This window comes from Oryza brachyantha, chromosome 1, assembly GCF_000231095.2.
Source record: "Oryza brachyantha chromosome 1, ObraRS2, whole genome shotgun sequence".
Classification (NCBI taxonomy): Eukaryota; Viridiplantae; Streptophyta; class Magnoliopsida; order Poales; family Poaceae; genus Oryza; species Oryza brachyantha.
The window spans coordinates 32,329,666-32,347,754 of NC_023163.2; the positions used below are offsets into that span (position 1 = coordinate 32,329,666).

The 18,089-nt window shown below is 40.3% G+C and overlaps 1 protein-coding gene across 1 annotated transcript; it reads right to left on the minus strand.

Annotated features, from left to right (window-relative positions):
• Positions 1-13,865: 13,865 nt before the first annotated feature.
• On the minus strand, positions 13,866-17,441 carry LOC102707548 (BTB/POZ domain and ankyrin repeat-containing protein NPR5). Its single transcript, XM_040520223.1, has 2 exons — positions 16,451-17,441; positions 13,866-15,200 (listed from the first exon to the last, which is right to left on the minus strand). Exons 1-2 carry the CDS (start codon positions 16,976-16,978, stop codon positions 14,223-14,225), a joined length of 1,506 nt encoding a protein of 501 aa, XP_040376157.1. The 5' UTR covers positions 16,979-17,441; the 3' UTR covers positions 13,866-14,222.
• Positions 17,442-18,089: the final 648 nt, after the last annotated feature.

Genomic DNA, 18,089 nt, shown 5'->3' on the forward strand with positions numbered 1-18,089 from the left:
TTGACTCATGTGTGTCACACATATGAGTCACATATGACATATGCCATTGAGATACCAATGGCATATCTCTAACTTTATAAAATTTATAAAATTATAGTGGCACGGCTGTAAATTTCTCCTTTTTTAGTGTTGGCACAATTTGCATTGCACGCATGGATGGTGGAGTGTCGCTGTGGCATTATTTTTGCGCAAAGTGTGCTGACATGGTGTTAACTAGAGGGCCACATCTTTTGCTGCTACTTATGTTTATTAGCTGAAGTTTAAATTTTTATCTTTAAATTTAAGACGATTTAGGTTTTTTATCATAGTTATTTTCTAGCCTTTACTTTTAGCATCAGAAAAACACACATATGTACGTACGTACGTACGTATGTATATGCGTGTGCACACATATTTGATTTTTTTCAGTAACGATGACTTGATAGACTTATGTATGATCTGGGAAGTGTGACAGTGCGGGTAACAAATAGTCTCACATCGCTATCGTTAGTGAATGCTACCGTGGACATGGCAATGGGTTTGAGCAACGCTGCTGTCGCCTTCGTTGCCACGGGACGCGCTTTGTAGTGTTTGACCTGTTCTTCTGGAAAGGGATAGGCAGGTGACCAAGTCATCCTTTTTTATCCGTTCCATTTGTCAAGCAAAGCAGCTCTCTGTTTGTTATTACTCCACTACAGTTTTATTAAGCCGGGGGGACAGCGATTTGGGCGTAAGATTAACGTTGCTTTTTACCGTCTCAACTCGACTGGGGCGTCACGGCAAATCGCGGTTGAAATCGCCCCTTTTCTCACGTCGCACTCGAATCGCCTCCGCAATTACAATCCTAATTAACGATGAGCGTGTGAAAATACGTCGTGAAGGTATGGCTGGAGTGCGGCGTCCCATTTTTTTGGTTGGGCTGGGTAGCGATCGGGTGGGCCACACACGGCCCATTTTGATCGTTCTGCATTCGTGACTGAGTGGGCCGCGCGGCCATCGGGCCCTATGGCACGGCCCGATCTTTCCAATCTCCGACCATCGTTGGGCCAGGCCCGGAAAGCGTGGCCGCACCGGCACGCCCGCCTACACGTCGTGGGCCGAAGTCGACAGGATCCACGACGCGAGCGCATCCACGGGCTACGGCCCACAGGTACTAAGCAGGCCGTGCGGCCCAAACACGATTAATCTCGCAGGATACTACCAGATCATCGGTTTTTTACGATCTCCAAAATTAAACCAAATAAAAAACCATCGTTTTACTCTGTGAAGCCCATCCAATGCTCGATTGATGATGAACTGCACGATTATGGGTTCCACTAGTCATCGTGCACGTGCAAGGCGCGATGAGGCCATTACAAATTTAATTGAACACATATATGCATACATACATACACACATATATATGCTTCATTTAAATTTGCATAATTTCAGGAAGTGTGCTGGTGGAATCCACGAAACTACTAAATCAGTCATTATGATAATATTTGATAAATAGATTATCTATGCATTGTCCGTCATGGGATGAGTTTAGCTAAAGACAAAAAAAATTAATAGCTACATACATGCATGCAACAAAAAAAAGGTATAATTATCTACTATATATAATTGATAAGTAAACAACATTACAACAAGTAATAGAGTTGAGGAAGAAGACCGTATATTTATCTGTTATAATTGATAAATAAGCAGCATTAGAGCAATGAATATCATTACAACAAGGAATAGAGGGAGATGCTGACCACCTCGTGATGAGCAAGAACTAAACGTAGATCAGCCAACTCATTATTTCTCGGCTAATGATAATTGACTCATTCCAAGGGAGAAGAGGGATCGAATTGGGAATTGTGAAATGAAGAAATGAGACTGATCAAACTTTGTAAGCTCCAAAAGATGAGGCATAAAAAGATTAACAGATTGACGACCTAAAAAGACAAAATAATTCATGATATCTGAGACAAAAGCAAGTAATAGAACATAACATTTATAAACAGATTGAAGAACTGGCTAATGATTTGGGGAGCCTAAAGAAGGGAACTGTGCGTAATTGTAGGATGAATATCAGCTAATGGTTAATTATTGGCAATACAGGATGATTTCACGTATAACCAATGTTCGTTTGCTTTGTAGTGGCTACAAAAATCAACCGACAGTGGCAGTCGTTCACAAAGCAGCTCTACATCAATCCTTGTTTGCTAAGTTGAAATTTAAAAGGTGTTCTTGTATAGTGTATGATGAGAAAAGGTTGGATAACTAAGTGGGTTTTCAATCTCATACCTGCTGTGGGGTTGCTACCGCTGCTAGTCACATACTACCTCCGTTTCAAATATAAGATGTTTGACTTTTTTTTTAACGTTTGACCATTCGTCTTATTCAAAAACTTAGTACAAATACAAAAAAAATGACAAGTTGTGCTTAAAATTCTTTTAATAATAAAGTAAGTCACAAGCAAAAAAAAAATGATATTTTCATAATTTTTTGAATAAGATGAATGGTCAAACATTAAAAAAAAAGTCAAATATCTTACGTTACGAAACGGAGGAAGTAATATACATAAGCGGAGTATCCCTATATGGCTAGATGGGGTTAACTTATGCGCATGCAGGCTGCAGCTAGCATCAACATCCAATAATTCAACGATTGACACAAATTTTATTTGTTTTGGTCAGTATTTATGACCCCATGAAAGCTTGCTGCTCCGGTGACAGCTCCGATTCAGCACTTGGATGGCTTCTTCAATGTTTTTTTTTTTTTTGCGGGGAGGCTTCTTCAATGTTTGACCTGGAAATAAAATGAACTAACCAAAGCAACAAAGAATCAGGCCAAATATGAATTAGGTAAAGATGATTAGCAAAGAAACCCTGAAGAATTTATTAACCTGCTAGTAAGTTGGACAAATCCACAAAGCTTGCTACAAGAATTTGCACATAACCAATTTCCCCATATGGAGTAAATTGGTGTTCATTTACATTGGAATGTATCCCGCACACAAAGATCTATTGCACGATACCAAAACAAGGATGCAACAATTCTTATAATTAAGTAAACCAGAAAGTTACCTACTGTTGTATTAATGAGATCATCTCCAAATTGTTTTCTTGGTAGCTATGGTAAGCTACAATGACAAAAAAAAGTAAGTAAATAAGCAACATAAGTTCAGAAAGATGACATAGCGCCGATCACATCACCAGCTCTAGAGGTCCTAATCACCACCTGATGCTCCTCTTTAATGGCTAAATCCACTGCTATAAAGTGGTAGCTTAAGCTCAATTAGTATGACATCTTGGCTCTTAAGATATAGATAACAATTTCATGGTACCTTAATTTGGAAACAAATACAATATATAGACATGGAATAGATAGTAGAAATTGATACGTAGCAAATCCATTAGTTAGTATACTGCATATGGAACCAAACACACAACACCAAATCCATCGGTTAATGCTGCGATGAACCTTTCAAAACCATACAACTGCTACTGCTGAGAAGGATCAAGCAGTTTGTAAACATTACCAGAAGATATAAACAATTGAACACCATACAAAAGTATGAGATGGGCAGTCCAGTGGCATATGAAAAAGGTAGTTCATACTTGGGAGATTGATCGAGATGACGACCTAATGTTGTCGGGCGAGGTGAGCGGAGGATCACGTATAGAAGAGGTGGAGTTGAGGATTGGCATAGCTGACTGAGGTGGATCACAGGAATAGCGTGGCGTGGATGTGACTTGCAGCGTGGAGGGCGACTGATAGCGGGCGTCGGCTTGGGAGCGCCGGGGGCGGCCGGCGGCAGTGGACAGGAGCGTGGGTGTGGCCGGCGGCGGACGGGATCATCGGTATGACCTGCGGTGAATGGGATCGGCTTGTGGGGAGGATTTGTTAACGGCGTGGAGGGCGTGATTAGAGGGGTGTGTCCTGCGTATGATTGTAAGAGAGACATATCTAATCATTTTAGGCCATTAGATATCTATATCTAACGGTAGAAAATCGATTTTAGTCAATCATGTGTACATTTGTTGGGGTGGACATATACAAATTCCAACTCCTGCTTTTTATTTTAGTATAGATTTAGACAAACAACGATAAAAAAAAACACAAAAGGAGACTCCAGTAAAAATACACGGCCAAATTTAAGCGAAAAGAATCACAGAAGCCGAACCAAATCAAATACACACACTGATACACACGATGCAGTACGTACGTACATGAAAGAATTCTACTCCATCACACACGGCACACCTACGTAGCCAGGCTGCATCGTTTCTCAGTTATTCCGACGACGAGTTCATCGACTAAAAAAACAAACTCGGTAAGAACAAAATTAAGAAAAACACAAACCGACTTAATTATACGCTGATACATAATACAGACACAATAAGTACATCACCCAGCGAGCGTCCAAAACGCATCTGCGCAAGAGGAACGCACTACTGATCACCGTGTAATTAACTCCGTATTTATATATGTGTAATAACAATCGTATAGAGCGGTGAGGCGAAGCTTAGTCGCAGCACATCTCGCAGATCCAGCAGCAGCAGAGTGCAGCGATACTGAAGAAGATGAACAGCAAAAGTTGATTAGGCTTAGTTTCAGATAGATGAGGGTTTAGTTGCAAAGAAGCAACAATAATTGATTTTGAGATCGAAGCTACTAGCATATTTACCATCCTTCAATGAAGCCTTTCTCTCCCCTGGATTTGGTGCTTCCCCTCCGCGATTTCTTCCCGCCTTGCTCAGCTGCACCCGCAGCCGTCGGATACCCTGCAGTATTTAATTTGCACACACAAGTTCAGAAGATAATGAAGTAGGCAAGAACAAGAATCACTACTAATCTCCCTGCCAAAAAAATAGTTAGTTAGTTAGTTAATCCTGATCTAGCTGAAGAAGTGAAGATCACATGCAGCTAACTGAAGATCTAAGCACAGAGGCGTCTGTGTTGGACATGAACATCTAAGTTCAGAGATAGAGAGAGTGAGAGACCTGGAGGTGGCTGGCTGTTGCTGGTGCTGTCCATGATGTAACCCTGGCAGTGACTAGGTTCTTCTTCAGAGAATGGATGATGTATTCAGCTGGAGAGAGAAGTAGTAGATGTCTCGCTCTTGATTATATCTCTGAACAATCCCTAAATCCCCTATATATAGGCGCTTCAGGTTCTCTAAGAACATCTTTAAGAGTATCACTAAATTTTAATTCTTTAAATCTAAATTTAGCCATTTATTTTAGGTTTGGCAAAATACAAATCTGATGTGAGCTCCACAGATACTCCATCCCTGCTCCAAATTTGACAAAGGGAGGATGACTTATGGGTCTCCCACTGAGACTTACTCGTAGTAGAATGACTTATCAGATTTAACTATTAAGAAGCTATATTTAGCTATTTAAATGACATAACAAGTTAAATATATAGTCTTTTAGGGAACAACTTTTATATAAAGTTACTAAAATTTAGTATGTCAAGTGGGATGAATAGTCTATTGTAGATGCTCTATTACTTCTGCCTCAGTGCGATGTAAAGCTTGTAATGCCTTCCTTGATAGCCTTGGTTTCTTCCAGATTAAGTGCGCTGTCGCATCTCTCTAATGGGCAGCGCCGACAGAGATTGACATGTTTCTGATTGGCTGTTCATTTCGACCCTTGCTGCTTGTATCCTTGCGTACACCGTAACTGCTAGCATAGTAAGTAGTAGTAGTTATTACCAACTAAACAAACCGGTTTGACAAAAGCGATTGTTAATTCCAGAGCGAATCAGACGAAGCCACTAAAGTTGCTAGGTGGAGATTGCAGATAGACATGCAGTACTGGAAAAGTTCTCTGTGATCTTGGTGGTTTCGTGTTGCCATGTTGCATCACCGTGGGCGGCCGGAGGATAGCAAACACCGGCGGAGCCAGGGGTGGTTCGGGTCGTAAAAAATGCTAATCAGCCCTTAATACATAAAAAATGATAATTTTTATCGATTGGTATTCTCGCAAATGACGTAACATGATTATCTTTATTGAGCGGGATATTTTTTAAAATAGATGTAGAAAATATAATGAATACTTTTATAGCCATTAGAATTTAGAAGGCATAGACTTGATAAGAAGAAATATAGTACGATAATATTCTTTAAATTTTTCTAGGCATTTAAGCTTCTATTTTATTGCGGGGAAGCCATATATGTTTCTTTGAATCAAAATTTTAGTTAACTATTAATTTTATATATTTTAAGATGCTTTATTCATATATTTTAATGTATTTGTAGTCTATTTTATTATATATATGTGTGTTATATGTGTTAGCGTACTATGTTTAAAAAAAATTAGTCGGACCACCCATATCCTAAATCCTAGCTCCGCCACTGATAGCAAATCAAAAGATTAAAACTTTTTCGAGATGATCGAGATGCAAAAGCTACAGTTGCCTTTTTCTGACTATGTTTTGTCCATCTTTTTAGCAAGAGAAACGTCTCATCTCAGGAATCAGGTTCCTCTCCCATTGGAAGAAAAACATCTGTCAACTAGATAAGGTGTATGTTCACACATAGCCAGCTGTTATTAGGATTCGATCGAGTTAAGCTGCTAATCATTCAGCTTCTAATTTTCTATGCACAGACCGTTCCTGATTCTCTGTTCTTTGCTCCAATTCAAGCTTTCCAACGATTGAATTCGTGTGTTGAAGAAAAGATGAGACTTTGATTCGAACGATTCGAGGCGGCCGGAGACATTATTCCTGTTCATCCATCCATGCGTGGTGGGTTGGTAGCTGAATTTCATTCTACCACGGCGCCGATGATCTATTGTTCTTCAGAATCTAAACTCTACCAAAAGATGCGTTGCCTGTGCGTTTGATTTCAAATCCATCACATTTAAAAACGTGAGCTGTAGAATTTTCTTGATTGTGCATGAGAGGTCGGCGGCGTATCGATCACATATTTGAAGATGTGTATGGATGGGCATATATATATATATATATATATTGGATTTTGATAGCTGCATGCTTAGGGACGGTGTGAAGTGAATTTATGCTGGATAGATGGATCATATATTCATTTTATCTGGTTGTTTGATCGATGGATGGTCGATACCAGCAACTTCCATGGTGATCTTAGTCAGATTTCACTAATGTGTATTATCAGTTGTACGATTGGTTATAAAACAAGAAAATGATACTGGAATGTAACACAGTGGGTATCAAATATGTTAACCTTTCTGGTCTCTTTGGTATCTATCGTATAGGGCGGGACATCGTTTGATATTTTTATGGACAAAACTAAACGACATATTTGTCAATGAAAAATAAATTGTAAATAAAACGTTTATATATGTATTCTTAGTGATATAAAAACCAATTCGATGAAAAAACATAAAATCAATTCCAAAAAGTTAAAAAATTTAAATTTTAGATTATATATATAAAAAAACAAAAAGATGTGAATGATGATATATATGGATACAGGACCTGATACAAGCGGATGCTGTCTCCAGATGCGGCCCAATAAACCTTCTTGTATGAAAGTTCAAGTGATTTTCTCGTTTAATCAAACCCAGCATATCGGCCTTTCACAATAGTGGGCCGAGACGCTGAACATAGCTTAAGTTGTGGACCTACCAAAATTTCAGCCCGCAACATTACCATCCTAATAAAGCAGCTTAAGTTGTACACTCCTTACGCCTTCGTTATTGTATTATCTACTGTAACAGTGTAATACCTCAAGGATAGACCTTCACTGTTGTTTTCGCAAACATTCGATGAACGTCCTAATACATTTTCAAAGAAACATAGACCAATAGCAAATATCTTCCCTTACTAAATTCTATCGATATATTAGTCTCTAATATATTTTCAAAGAGATAAACAGTCTAACATCATATCTCATCCTTTACTAAATTCTATCGATATATTATTCTCTTGGGGCTTTTGCCACTATAAGGACAATTTTAGTGGTATTTTTGTAATTTTTTTTAGTGACAATGTTGCAATAATGTTTTATAATAGTGGCAAATTTTCAATTTTCAATTGTCATATTCTCTTTGGCTTTATTTTGTTTAAACACAATAGAAACATAGATTCCATGAGTCATAACACACATGTACTTAGCCCTATGGAAACACGCGCACACCCTAACTTTATCATTATGCCTGAAGATTAGACCATCATATTAAGATTGATGAAATCACCACGAACGCTTTATAATTTTCAATTGTCCCATTCTCTTTGGCTTTATTTTGCTTAAACACAGTAGAAACATACTCTCATAAGTCATAACACACGTGCACTTAGCCCTATGGAAACACGTGTACATCCTAACTTTATTAGCACGTCTAAAGATTAGACTGTCATATCGAGATTGATGGAGTCATGAGTTCTTGCTCACTACTATTTATACAGGCTATGCGCTTGTATAATCTGGCTGACATGAGAGGCGATCGAAATATAATCTTTCGGAATTTTCTATACATGCTGTCCTAGTATCTTAAAACTAAGCATTAAAAAAATTATTACTAATCAAAGTTTTTAAAAGTATAATCACATATATATCCAAAATAATAGAAATTTCGGAATTGGAGGGAGTATAACTGATCTAGCTCATGCAAGTAGGATAATTTTATTATACTTAAGAAAGTACCATATCTTTTATCGTAATACTTTAGTACTTCCGGATCTGGATGTTGTATATTTGTAGGTACCAAAACTTTACAATAAAAAAATAATACTATCAACGATCGCAAGGTTTCACATACGAGAATGAAGGGTTCCAACATGATTTGTAGAACGCAAACTCGAGATTGTTAACTCTAGTCTCGTCTTTCGACCAAATAATGGTTAAGAATATTTGTGGTACAACTCGATCAATCGGATGTCCTCCTTATTTAAATACAATACATAACAATGCTGACTCTGTAACTTTATTTGGTCGTACATTTAAAATTGTGACCTTAAAAATTCTTAAAATATTTAGTTGGGAATATACTCCATCCGTTCTAAGATAAATATATCCTTCTAGTTCAAATAAGTTTGTTAGATACTGCTACCTCAGTTTCATAATGTAAAATTTTTGACTTTTTTAGTTGCAACGTTTGATCATTCGTCTTATCTAAAAATTTAGTATAAATATGAAAAATGACAAGTCGTGCTTAAAGTTCTTTTGATAATAAAGTAAGTCACAAGCAAAATAAATGATATTTTCATAATTTTTTGAATAAGACAAATGGTTAAATATTGCAAGTAAAAAAGTTACGCTATGAAATGGAGAGGGTACTATTATATGTTTATATCTTAGTGAATAAAATTATGCATAAAAATCAAATAAAATCATCAACAAAGTACCATGTTGGATTCTTGTTGACAGGACGAGAAGACAGGAGAGAACGAACTAGCTGGGTGTCTCTAGATGAAACGAAGATTCACACGTAATACAAGAGTTAAGGTATGTTGAAGGATAAAATGTATGGAGATTAAATGAATGCTGTGTTAAGTTTAAGGGTGAATTTTATGTGCACATGTCCTATTTAAGCGAACACTTTAATGGCACGTATAAGATATAAGAAGATGGTAGGTCGTCGTCTAAACTGCTCTACATGTGCCATAAATAAGCCATCATATGATTTAGATGATATTTTCCTTACGGGCCAGTCGGGAGGGCAACAACAAACCTGCGTGATCGATGTATTAATATGATCTTAGATATTGTCAACATATTTCACTGTAGAGTGATTAAATTAGAGACTGATCACCCATTTATGTTTCCCTAGATTAAGAAGAGAATTGCAGAAGCATCCCCAAAGCATGCGATATCAATTTAATCTAGATCACCACTAACTATTCGTTGCATTTATGCGATTATTGAGTACCATAATATAAGCATTCTTGCATTAATGTCAATGACTCCAATGTTTTTATTGATTTTAGAGTCAATCAAATACTTAGAAAGAAAAACTAATCAATTCAAAATTTAAAAATTAACCACCGAAGTAATCGAAAAAATAATTGCTCACCCCATTTAAGTATTTGCTAAAAAAACTAAAAGAATTAAATTTTGGAACAGATGCATTATATATACATCTTACTAAAATCTATAACGACGACAAAAACAGAAAAAAGTGATTAATTATTCTATAGCTAAAGGTAGTTAATTACTCTTAACAAGTGATATTAATTAATTTCATTATGCAAACATTGGCTATGCATGATTTGGATCTGTACATGTCACCACCACGATATTAAAAGTTCGATAAGTACAATAGTGTGACCAGTTGTGCTAGATTTCTATGTCCACTATATTTAGCATTCAAAATATAGTTTCATGTTGGTTCCTCACAGCCGGGCTTGGCAGGAAAAAAAATCCAACCATCAGGAAAGATCTTGTTTCCAGCTGCAGATAATGCATATGCATGCTGTCAATGCAAATTTATAAATATATCTCCCACAATGACACACCTATGAGTGAATTTATATCCTATCACACTTAAAAGAGATGGAGATCAATAGCAGATAACTGGGTTACTAAACATAGAATTGATTCAATTACATGAAGATGATCAATGTGGCACACAAAAATCTAGTGATATATATATCTTGCTTGATCTTATGGAAAAAATCCAACCAAGTATTTTTCTATTAAAAAATATGAGTTTTTTGTGAATAATTGTTATTATCAGCGATCATTCTGCCATTATGTCCTCTAGGTTTCATGACCTTTTTAATCTCTGTGATTTGACAAAAATACAATATTTTCTAAGGGAAAAAAAGTGTTGCAGGGGGAATAGTACATGCATGGGACATAATTAAACAGTGAGATGAGTCTTGCATTATTGGGCTGGTGTGGTCACATGCATTTGTTTCTTTAGGGGACAACATTTCATTACACATATGTATCAAGTTAGAATAGCATGCATGCAGATCAGATCAAATCATATATCATGGAGTTTCTCGAAGTTTGTACATAACTCATATATATTAATTAATCAATTCAAAAACATTCCTGTCTCTTGTTTAATGCAAATGCTATACGTGGTAGTAATATAGTCACTAGGAGCTGAAGACCCCTTGAACGATCTGCAGTTTCATATATAACTAAGAAAGAAAAGAACAAAATCCGCTGTTCTGAAATGCAGACGGGTCACCAAATGAGACAGTAGAACGTCCAAAGATATGAATAAGCACAACACAGAGTATGAGTTAAGAAGATAATAATGCCAAGAAAATCCTTTTCCATATAGATGCTTCATCAGTCTATCTTAGTTGGGACGTACGTACTGATAGCCCTAATTTGACATTAAAAATGATTAGCATTTAAATATAGAACTATTTAATTGCATAGCGTATTATTTTATACCTAGTCTATATCTTTCATATCCACATGCCTACATTGGAGCTTAATTATATATTCTTGATGTACCAAAAACAACCATGCAAGAACAAACATTTTGCTTCAGATGAATATTATTTTCTTGCTTGCTAGTAGGTATGTAGGGCATAATTAAGTCGATCCATGTCATACATACGGAGAATTCAATATATGATCTGCACTAGCATACAAATGTTCACGTACACCTAACCATGCATAACGTATATACATTATTTTGATAATATGTTTTTGGTAAGAATTTGTTTGTTTGTGGTTGATGGGGCTGGCTATATATATGCGCAAACAGCTTAAGAATTTTTCATAAAAATCTCTCAAGAAACAGATATCACTTAAAGTAGATATTAGAAAGAAACAAACTGATCTTGTTCCAAACAAGACTTCAATTAGTCAAATTTACCACCCTATATGAAATATGAACATTCGATCCGTATATATATATATATATATATATGGCCATCGAATTAAGAGAGAAAAAGTATGCACATATATATCCCCATACCTTTTTTAAATGTAAAAATGTATAATAAGAAATGAGAGACTTTGCAGTATCAAATAACTAATAGACAAGAAATTAATTGACACTAAAGTTGAGCTCAACTGAATGTGACATGCACTTTTTTAGGACAAAGAAAACTTTTATTGATCTCCAAAATAAAGGCTTAATTACAAAATTAATGAAAGACATTGCTATAATTAACAGCTTAATTTACTGAGGCAGATCATAATAACACAAAATAGAAAGTAAGAAAAATATCGCATATATATATGTGTTATGAAGGTAGGGAGATGCACGTAAGGAGAGAGAGAGATAGATGGTGTGGCGTATGTATCGTGTAGTCAGAGTCAATGTTGCACTCATGCAAGACAAGGGATCCATTTGTCCACAGCTAGCTGTGCAAACCCCACTATTTTCTGAGTATGTGTGTGGCAGTCTGTGTGAGCCCCAAACACTATTGGGCCATAAAGACAGAATAGGCCATGTTTGCATGGAAAGCGTTGCACTAGAGAGAGAAGAAAGAGAGATAATATATACAATTAATACATGCAATAGTAATGCACTATAGATCATCGATGAGAGAGAGAGATTGAGATTGAGAGAGAGAGAGCTCATCTCATCTCTGCCCTTCACTACTACTACCGGCTAAGATAACATATGGCCTGCTTGTTTAAGATAGAGCATTAGATTTCTCCTTTGCCCCAAAGCTATAACTATCTCTAGTTCTACTCCTTCCGTCCCATGTTATATGAAATTTTAACTTTCATATAATGTTTGACCAATTGTCTTATTTAAAAAAATTTAAAAATATTTTTTTATTTTGTTTATTATTAAAAGTAGTTTAAGTATTACTTATAAATTTTTATATTTACACTAAATTTTTAAATAAGACATATGGTTCAAAATTATCTCATATAATGTGACCGAGGGAGTCGTATATATTCTCTCTCCCTCTCCGACACTATATATACTATTCCTTCTGTCAGAAAATATATCAATCTTTCTAATGAATTCAAATTTCCACAGGTAAGGTTTTTGTATTTTGATTTGAGGGAGAACTAATACTACACGCAACTTTGCAATAAGAATAAATGGGGAAAAAGGGCAAGCAAATGTGTGGAGGAAAAAAAAAAGAGAGACAGGAACCAGCCATGTACACCAGGTAAACCAACATCTATATCAAGGTCAACAAAAGAAAAGAGGAAACGGAAGTGTAAAAAAAAATGAAAACTTTTTGCTGGGTCACTTTCTCCCTCTCTATCTCTCTCTCTCTCTCTGCCCATTTGTTGTTAGGCTGCATCTATCTATGCAGCATGGGAGGAGACCAAATTTGCAATAAGAATAAATGGGGAGGGTGTGTGGGGTTAAAACATTGACCGGCATCGATCGCTTCCATCATTCATAGCCAAGTTAGATTCTCGTTGTCTCCCTCTTCATATCCCCCACATGCTTGTGTACCCCCTCCATCAGCTGCTGCTTGGCCCTCCCATTTGCGCCAAATACACTCAAATTTTTTTGGACTCAAAAAAATCCAAAAGAAAAAAAATAACCCCACATCCATGAACAGTAAAAAGGCAAAGAGATTGCTGGTGATCCTAGCTAAAGGGCTTATATTCCCATATATGCTTTAGCTAGTAGTACATATTCTTATACCAGAAAATGGATAGCTACACATATCTATATATAGGATGCAGGTATGTGTGTATTAATGACACTGTTCTTATAATAATTATGTTTTCAACAAAGGAAAAAAACTCCAGCAATTTGATATCTTGTACTGTTTGAAGAGAAACCAAGTGCACACTAAATATGTATATACCCTATTTTTTTTAGATAACGAGAACATATATGAATCCATATATATTCCCAATATCTAGCTTGCATGTGGTTTTACTTTTATAACAAAGTAATAAGACAAGATACAAAATCAAGTAGGGTAATCAACCTTTCTTGTCGATGTCTCAATGCATCAATGCAGATGACCCACCAAGGCACCAACACACATATGCACCACCCAAAAAAAACAAGAAACATTAGGCCCCCAAAACAAAAAAATAAAAATAAAAATCTCCAAATCAATCACCTCTTTTAGGTTTGGATCCAAAATCCACCCCAATCATCAATTACACAGAACAAATCAAAAAAAGAGAAACATTAATAGAGAGACGATCAACAACTCGATCACCAATGCAAGAAGCTCTTGTGATGCATGCAGCAGCAGAAGCCATAGCCAGCATATTCATGATCTTAATTAATTTCACCTACTCGATCAGCTGAGAGATTAATAAATTAAATAGCCCAAAAGGATCATTCTCATCTCCTGTAATGTGGATATAAATAACATGTAATTAATTAGTTCTAAGCTTACAAGGAGATAGTAGAGCAGCTGCCACCCCTTGCTTGTCATGGGAAGCCATGTGGGGAGAACAACGAGGAGGGGCCTCCGTGCCCTCTGCTCCCGCCATCGTCGCCGTCGCTGCCGTCGTTCATCTTCCCGAACTGCGCGTCCATCCCCAGGTTGAGGTACACCATCCTGTTGTCCAAGCTCAGGTTCACCATGCTCGAGTTCGTGCCGCTGGCATTGTACACGCCGCCGCCGCCGGCGGGAGACTCGCCGTAGATGGGCGCCGCGTTGACGGCGGTCTGGGCGTCCTCCCGGGACATCACCATGGCTGCCGACTGGACCAGCTCCAGGCAGAGGCGGAGCTTGTTGGGCTCGATGTGCGCCAGCCCCGGCACGGCGCCCTTGAAAAGGAAGTCGGAGGTGAGCGTGCGGAGGATGTCGAGCGGCGTCACGCCGTCGACGGTGCGCACGTTGGGATCGGCGTGGTGGTCGAGGAGCACGGCCACCATGTCCGGGCACACCATCTCCGCCGCGACGTGCAGGGGCGTCTTCCCGGCCGGCCCCGCCGGGTGGTTCACGTCGGCGGCGCCAAGCTCCAGCAACGCCTTGACCACCTCCCGGCTGCAGTTCTCCACGGCGTAGTGCAGCGCGAGGGCCTCGTCGAGGTTGAGCCCCTCGCCCATCACCATCAGCTTGACGAGCTCCACGTCCGACGAGTCGAGCGCGCGCCGCATGCGGCGGATCTTGTGGTGGTCGTCGAGCTCGGCCGTCGGCGCCTCAATGCCGGCCGGGTGGTGCGGGTGGTGGTGGGAGAGGAACGGCGAGCGGCGCGACATGGATTTGAGGCGGAGCTCGTCGATCTTCGCGACGACGTCGATGGGCAGATGCTTGGCGAGCACCTCCGGCGGGAGGCCCGACTTGGCGACGAGGTGCGAGCACGTCGTCCACAGCTGGTGCAGGTCCTGCTTCCGCGACGCCATGAGCACCTTCATCACGTCCTCGATGGACGCCTTCTCCACCATGCCAGCCAGCTGCTTCTGCACACACATAGCCACACACACATCCATCACAAATTTTACATGGCGCAAGAAGCTCAGCTCGCTTTAATTCACTGCTCACAAAAGCTCGCGAGCATGGACATGGACAGCGGCGGTGGGGAATATAAAGGAGGAAGGGGAGAAAGAAAGATTGTGCATGCCGATGCCGTAGTGGATTGGCCCTGTGCATAAAATATAAGGGGAACAGAAGGGTGCAACAGTATGGGGAGCATCATGGCGCTGATTGGGGCAAGGATTAAAGGGAGCCCAAAAACAAAAACAAAAAAGGTTGCAAAGAAACCCTAGCCCGAAATCGCAAATTAGCGCCAAAAGAAGACACCAAAAGCGTCTTTAATCCTCCTGGAATCCCTAATTGCACCTGCGCTCGACATTGCCGCCACGGAAAGCTGAGCGGTGCTGTGCTGTGCGAACTGCCGCCACAGTAGCCCTCCGCGATACAACAACTGGTCAACTAGGCTGCTGCTTCTGCTGCTGTTGTTTTGTACAAGCTGGAGAAGGAAGGAAGAAGAAGAACAGCATGGAGGCCAGCTGCTCGAACAGTAGCGAAAAAGGAGAGATTTTTTTTCACTGCAAGAAAGGAACGAACCCTAGCGAGATGTATGTGCGAGTGAATGGGATCGCGTCGTAGCACGAACTGTGTTGGGGACGGAGTTTGAAAAGGATGAAGCAATTAAGCACACGGACGGACGGACGGACGGATAGATGGATGGAGGATGGGTGAATGGACGGACACGGACAGAGAAAGATGGAAAGAAAGATGGAATGGATGGACAAAGAAAGGGAGAAAGAAAGAAAGCGCGGGCACACGCACGCACGCACGCGCGCGAGCGCAGGCGGCGGCGACGACGAGGAGACGATGACTGGTAGGAGGAGCAGCTGGCCACTACCACTGCAGCAGCTTCTTCTCCCACTCCCACTTCGCCTCATTTAAAAAGGGAGGAGATATGGAAGGGTACAGAGATCAAATCAATGCTGCAGAATGCTCGCCGATCCCAAAATAACCAACCCCAACACCCATCTTGATCCCCACAATCCGCAGGAGGGAGAAAAAAAATTAAAGCTTTGGGTTTTCTTTTCTTTCTTTCTCATGCTTTCCTGGCGTGTTTGTGTGTTTGTTCTTCGTTTTTTCATGGAGGTCTGAAAGGATGGAAGAGGAGAAGATGCAATTGGAATGGAGGAGGCAAGAATTGCTGGAATTGGGACATGGGAGAGGGTGGTTAGTTAATTACCTGGGTGAGGAGAGCGAGCTCCTCGACGCCGAAGGAGCGGGCGGCGGCGAGGGTGTCGAGGGCGAGGTCGACGGCGGCGGCGCAGTGGGTGTGCCAGCAGCCGCGCTCGCCGCAGCCCGGCCGGGGCTCACCCTTCTGCGGCACCAGCGACACCTGCCCGCTGTACAGGAACTGCAGAAGCAGCAGGAACACCTCGTAGCTGACGGAGCTGACAGGTATCACGGCGCCGGGCGTAGCCGCGGCGGCGGCGGCGGCGGAGCCCCCGGCGCCGCGCGGGGAGGAGGCCGAGGCGCCGGAAGGGGAGCGCGGGCTGAGGTGATCCAGGAGGAGCGCGCCCGGCGCGGCGGCCTGGTCGGCGGCGGCGGCGCCGCAGAAGAACTTGCGGAAGAAGAGGCTGCGCGCGGCGAGGATGCAGCGGTGGGCGTGCACGAGGCGGCCCTCCACGCTGAACGTGACGTCGCTGAAGGCCTGCCCGTTGATGAGCAGGTTGAGGTAGTCCATGGACAGCGACTTGAGCGTTTCCTCCATGGCCTCCTCCCTCTGACGATTGGTGGCGCGGAGCAAGAGCAACCGCTCGCCGCCGAATCAGATGGCCGGCCGGCCGGAGAGACGACGAAACGGGAGAGAGATAGAGAGAGAGGGTCGCTCAGGGGGAGGAGTAGTGGAAGCAGTTGCTGTTGCTTTCTTGGCTCTGCTCCTGCTGCTTCTCTTGGCCTCCTCCAACCTTGTGCTGCATCTCCCGATCTCTCTTTTGATCTTCTCTTCTGTCTGTGACCACTTCTCCCTTCTCCTCTCCTCTTTTAGATGACTTCACTTCTCTCTCTCTCTCTCTCTCTAACACATCACACACACCTCTTTCTTGCTTGTTACTGTTCTCTTTTATTTATTTCTCCCAGTCTCTCTCTCTCTATCCCTCTGCTTTGGGGTTGCTCTCTCTCTCTCTCAAGTGTCAAGTGGTGTAATATGCTTGAGATTTTTAGAGGGTAGAGTATGTATGGGGGAGGGAGGGCAACATGGGTGGTTGTCCTGGGTGGCTGGGGGCATAAATAATTGGTGGGTTTTATTTTAAAATGATTTGGGGGAAAGGGTTGAAGAAAAATACTAGTGCTGGTTATATGCACAAACAAAACATGCATATGTACATGTCTACTTCTGGGGGGCCAGGATAATTCGATCAGACGGATATAAAAATGAGGAGGACATTACGCATACTCTCTCCGATTTTTTGTTTAACGCTTTTTATTTACATTTGAGCATTCGTCTTATTTAAAAATTTTGTTCATATATAAAAATTATAAATCATACTTAGGCCATGTTCGGCTAGAAGGGGAGAGGTTAGTTATCTGGCGCGAAAAACATAGTAATAGATTCGTACATAATCAATTAATTATTTAAAAATATATAATAGATTAATATGTTTTTTAAACAATTTTCCTATAGAAAATTTTTACAAAACATACACCGTTTAATAGTTTGGGAAGCATGCGCGTGAAAAACAAGAGGATTTAGATATCTTGTCCAAGTGCCGAACGCAGTCTTAAAGTTACTTTAGTAATAAATCAAATCATAATAAAAAAAGTTAATAATTACATTAATTTTTTGAATAAGATGAAGGGTTAAATATAGATAAAAAGTCAAA

Excerpts from the sequence above, each read along its gene's own strand:
- LOC102707548 (XM_040520223.1), bottom strand. The coding sequence starts at position 16,978 with ATGGAGGAAACGCTCAAGTCGCTGTCCATGGACTACCTCAACCTGCTC. Across the intron at positions 15,201-16,450 it reads AGCTCGCTCTCCTCACCCAG|AAGCAGCTGGCTGGCATGGT; the intron begins GTAATTAACTAA and ends ATGTGTGTGCAG.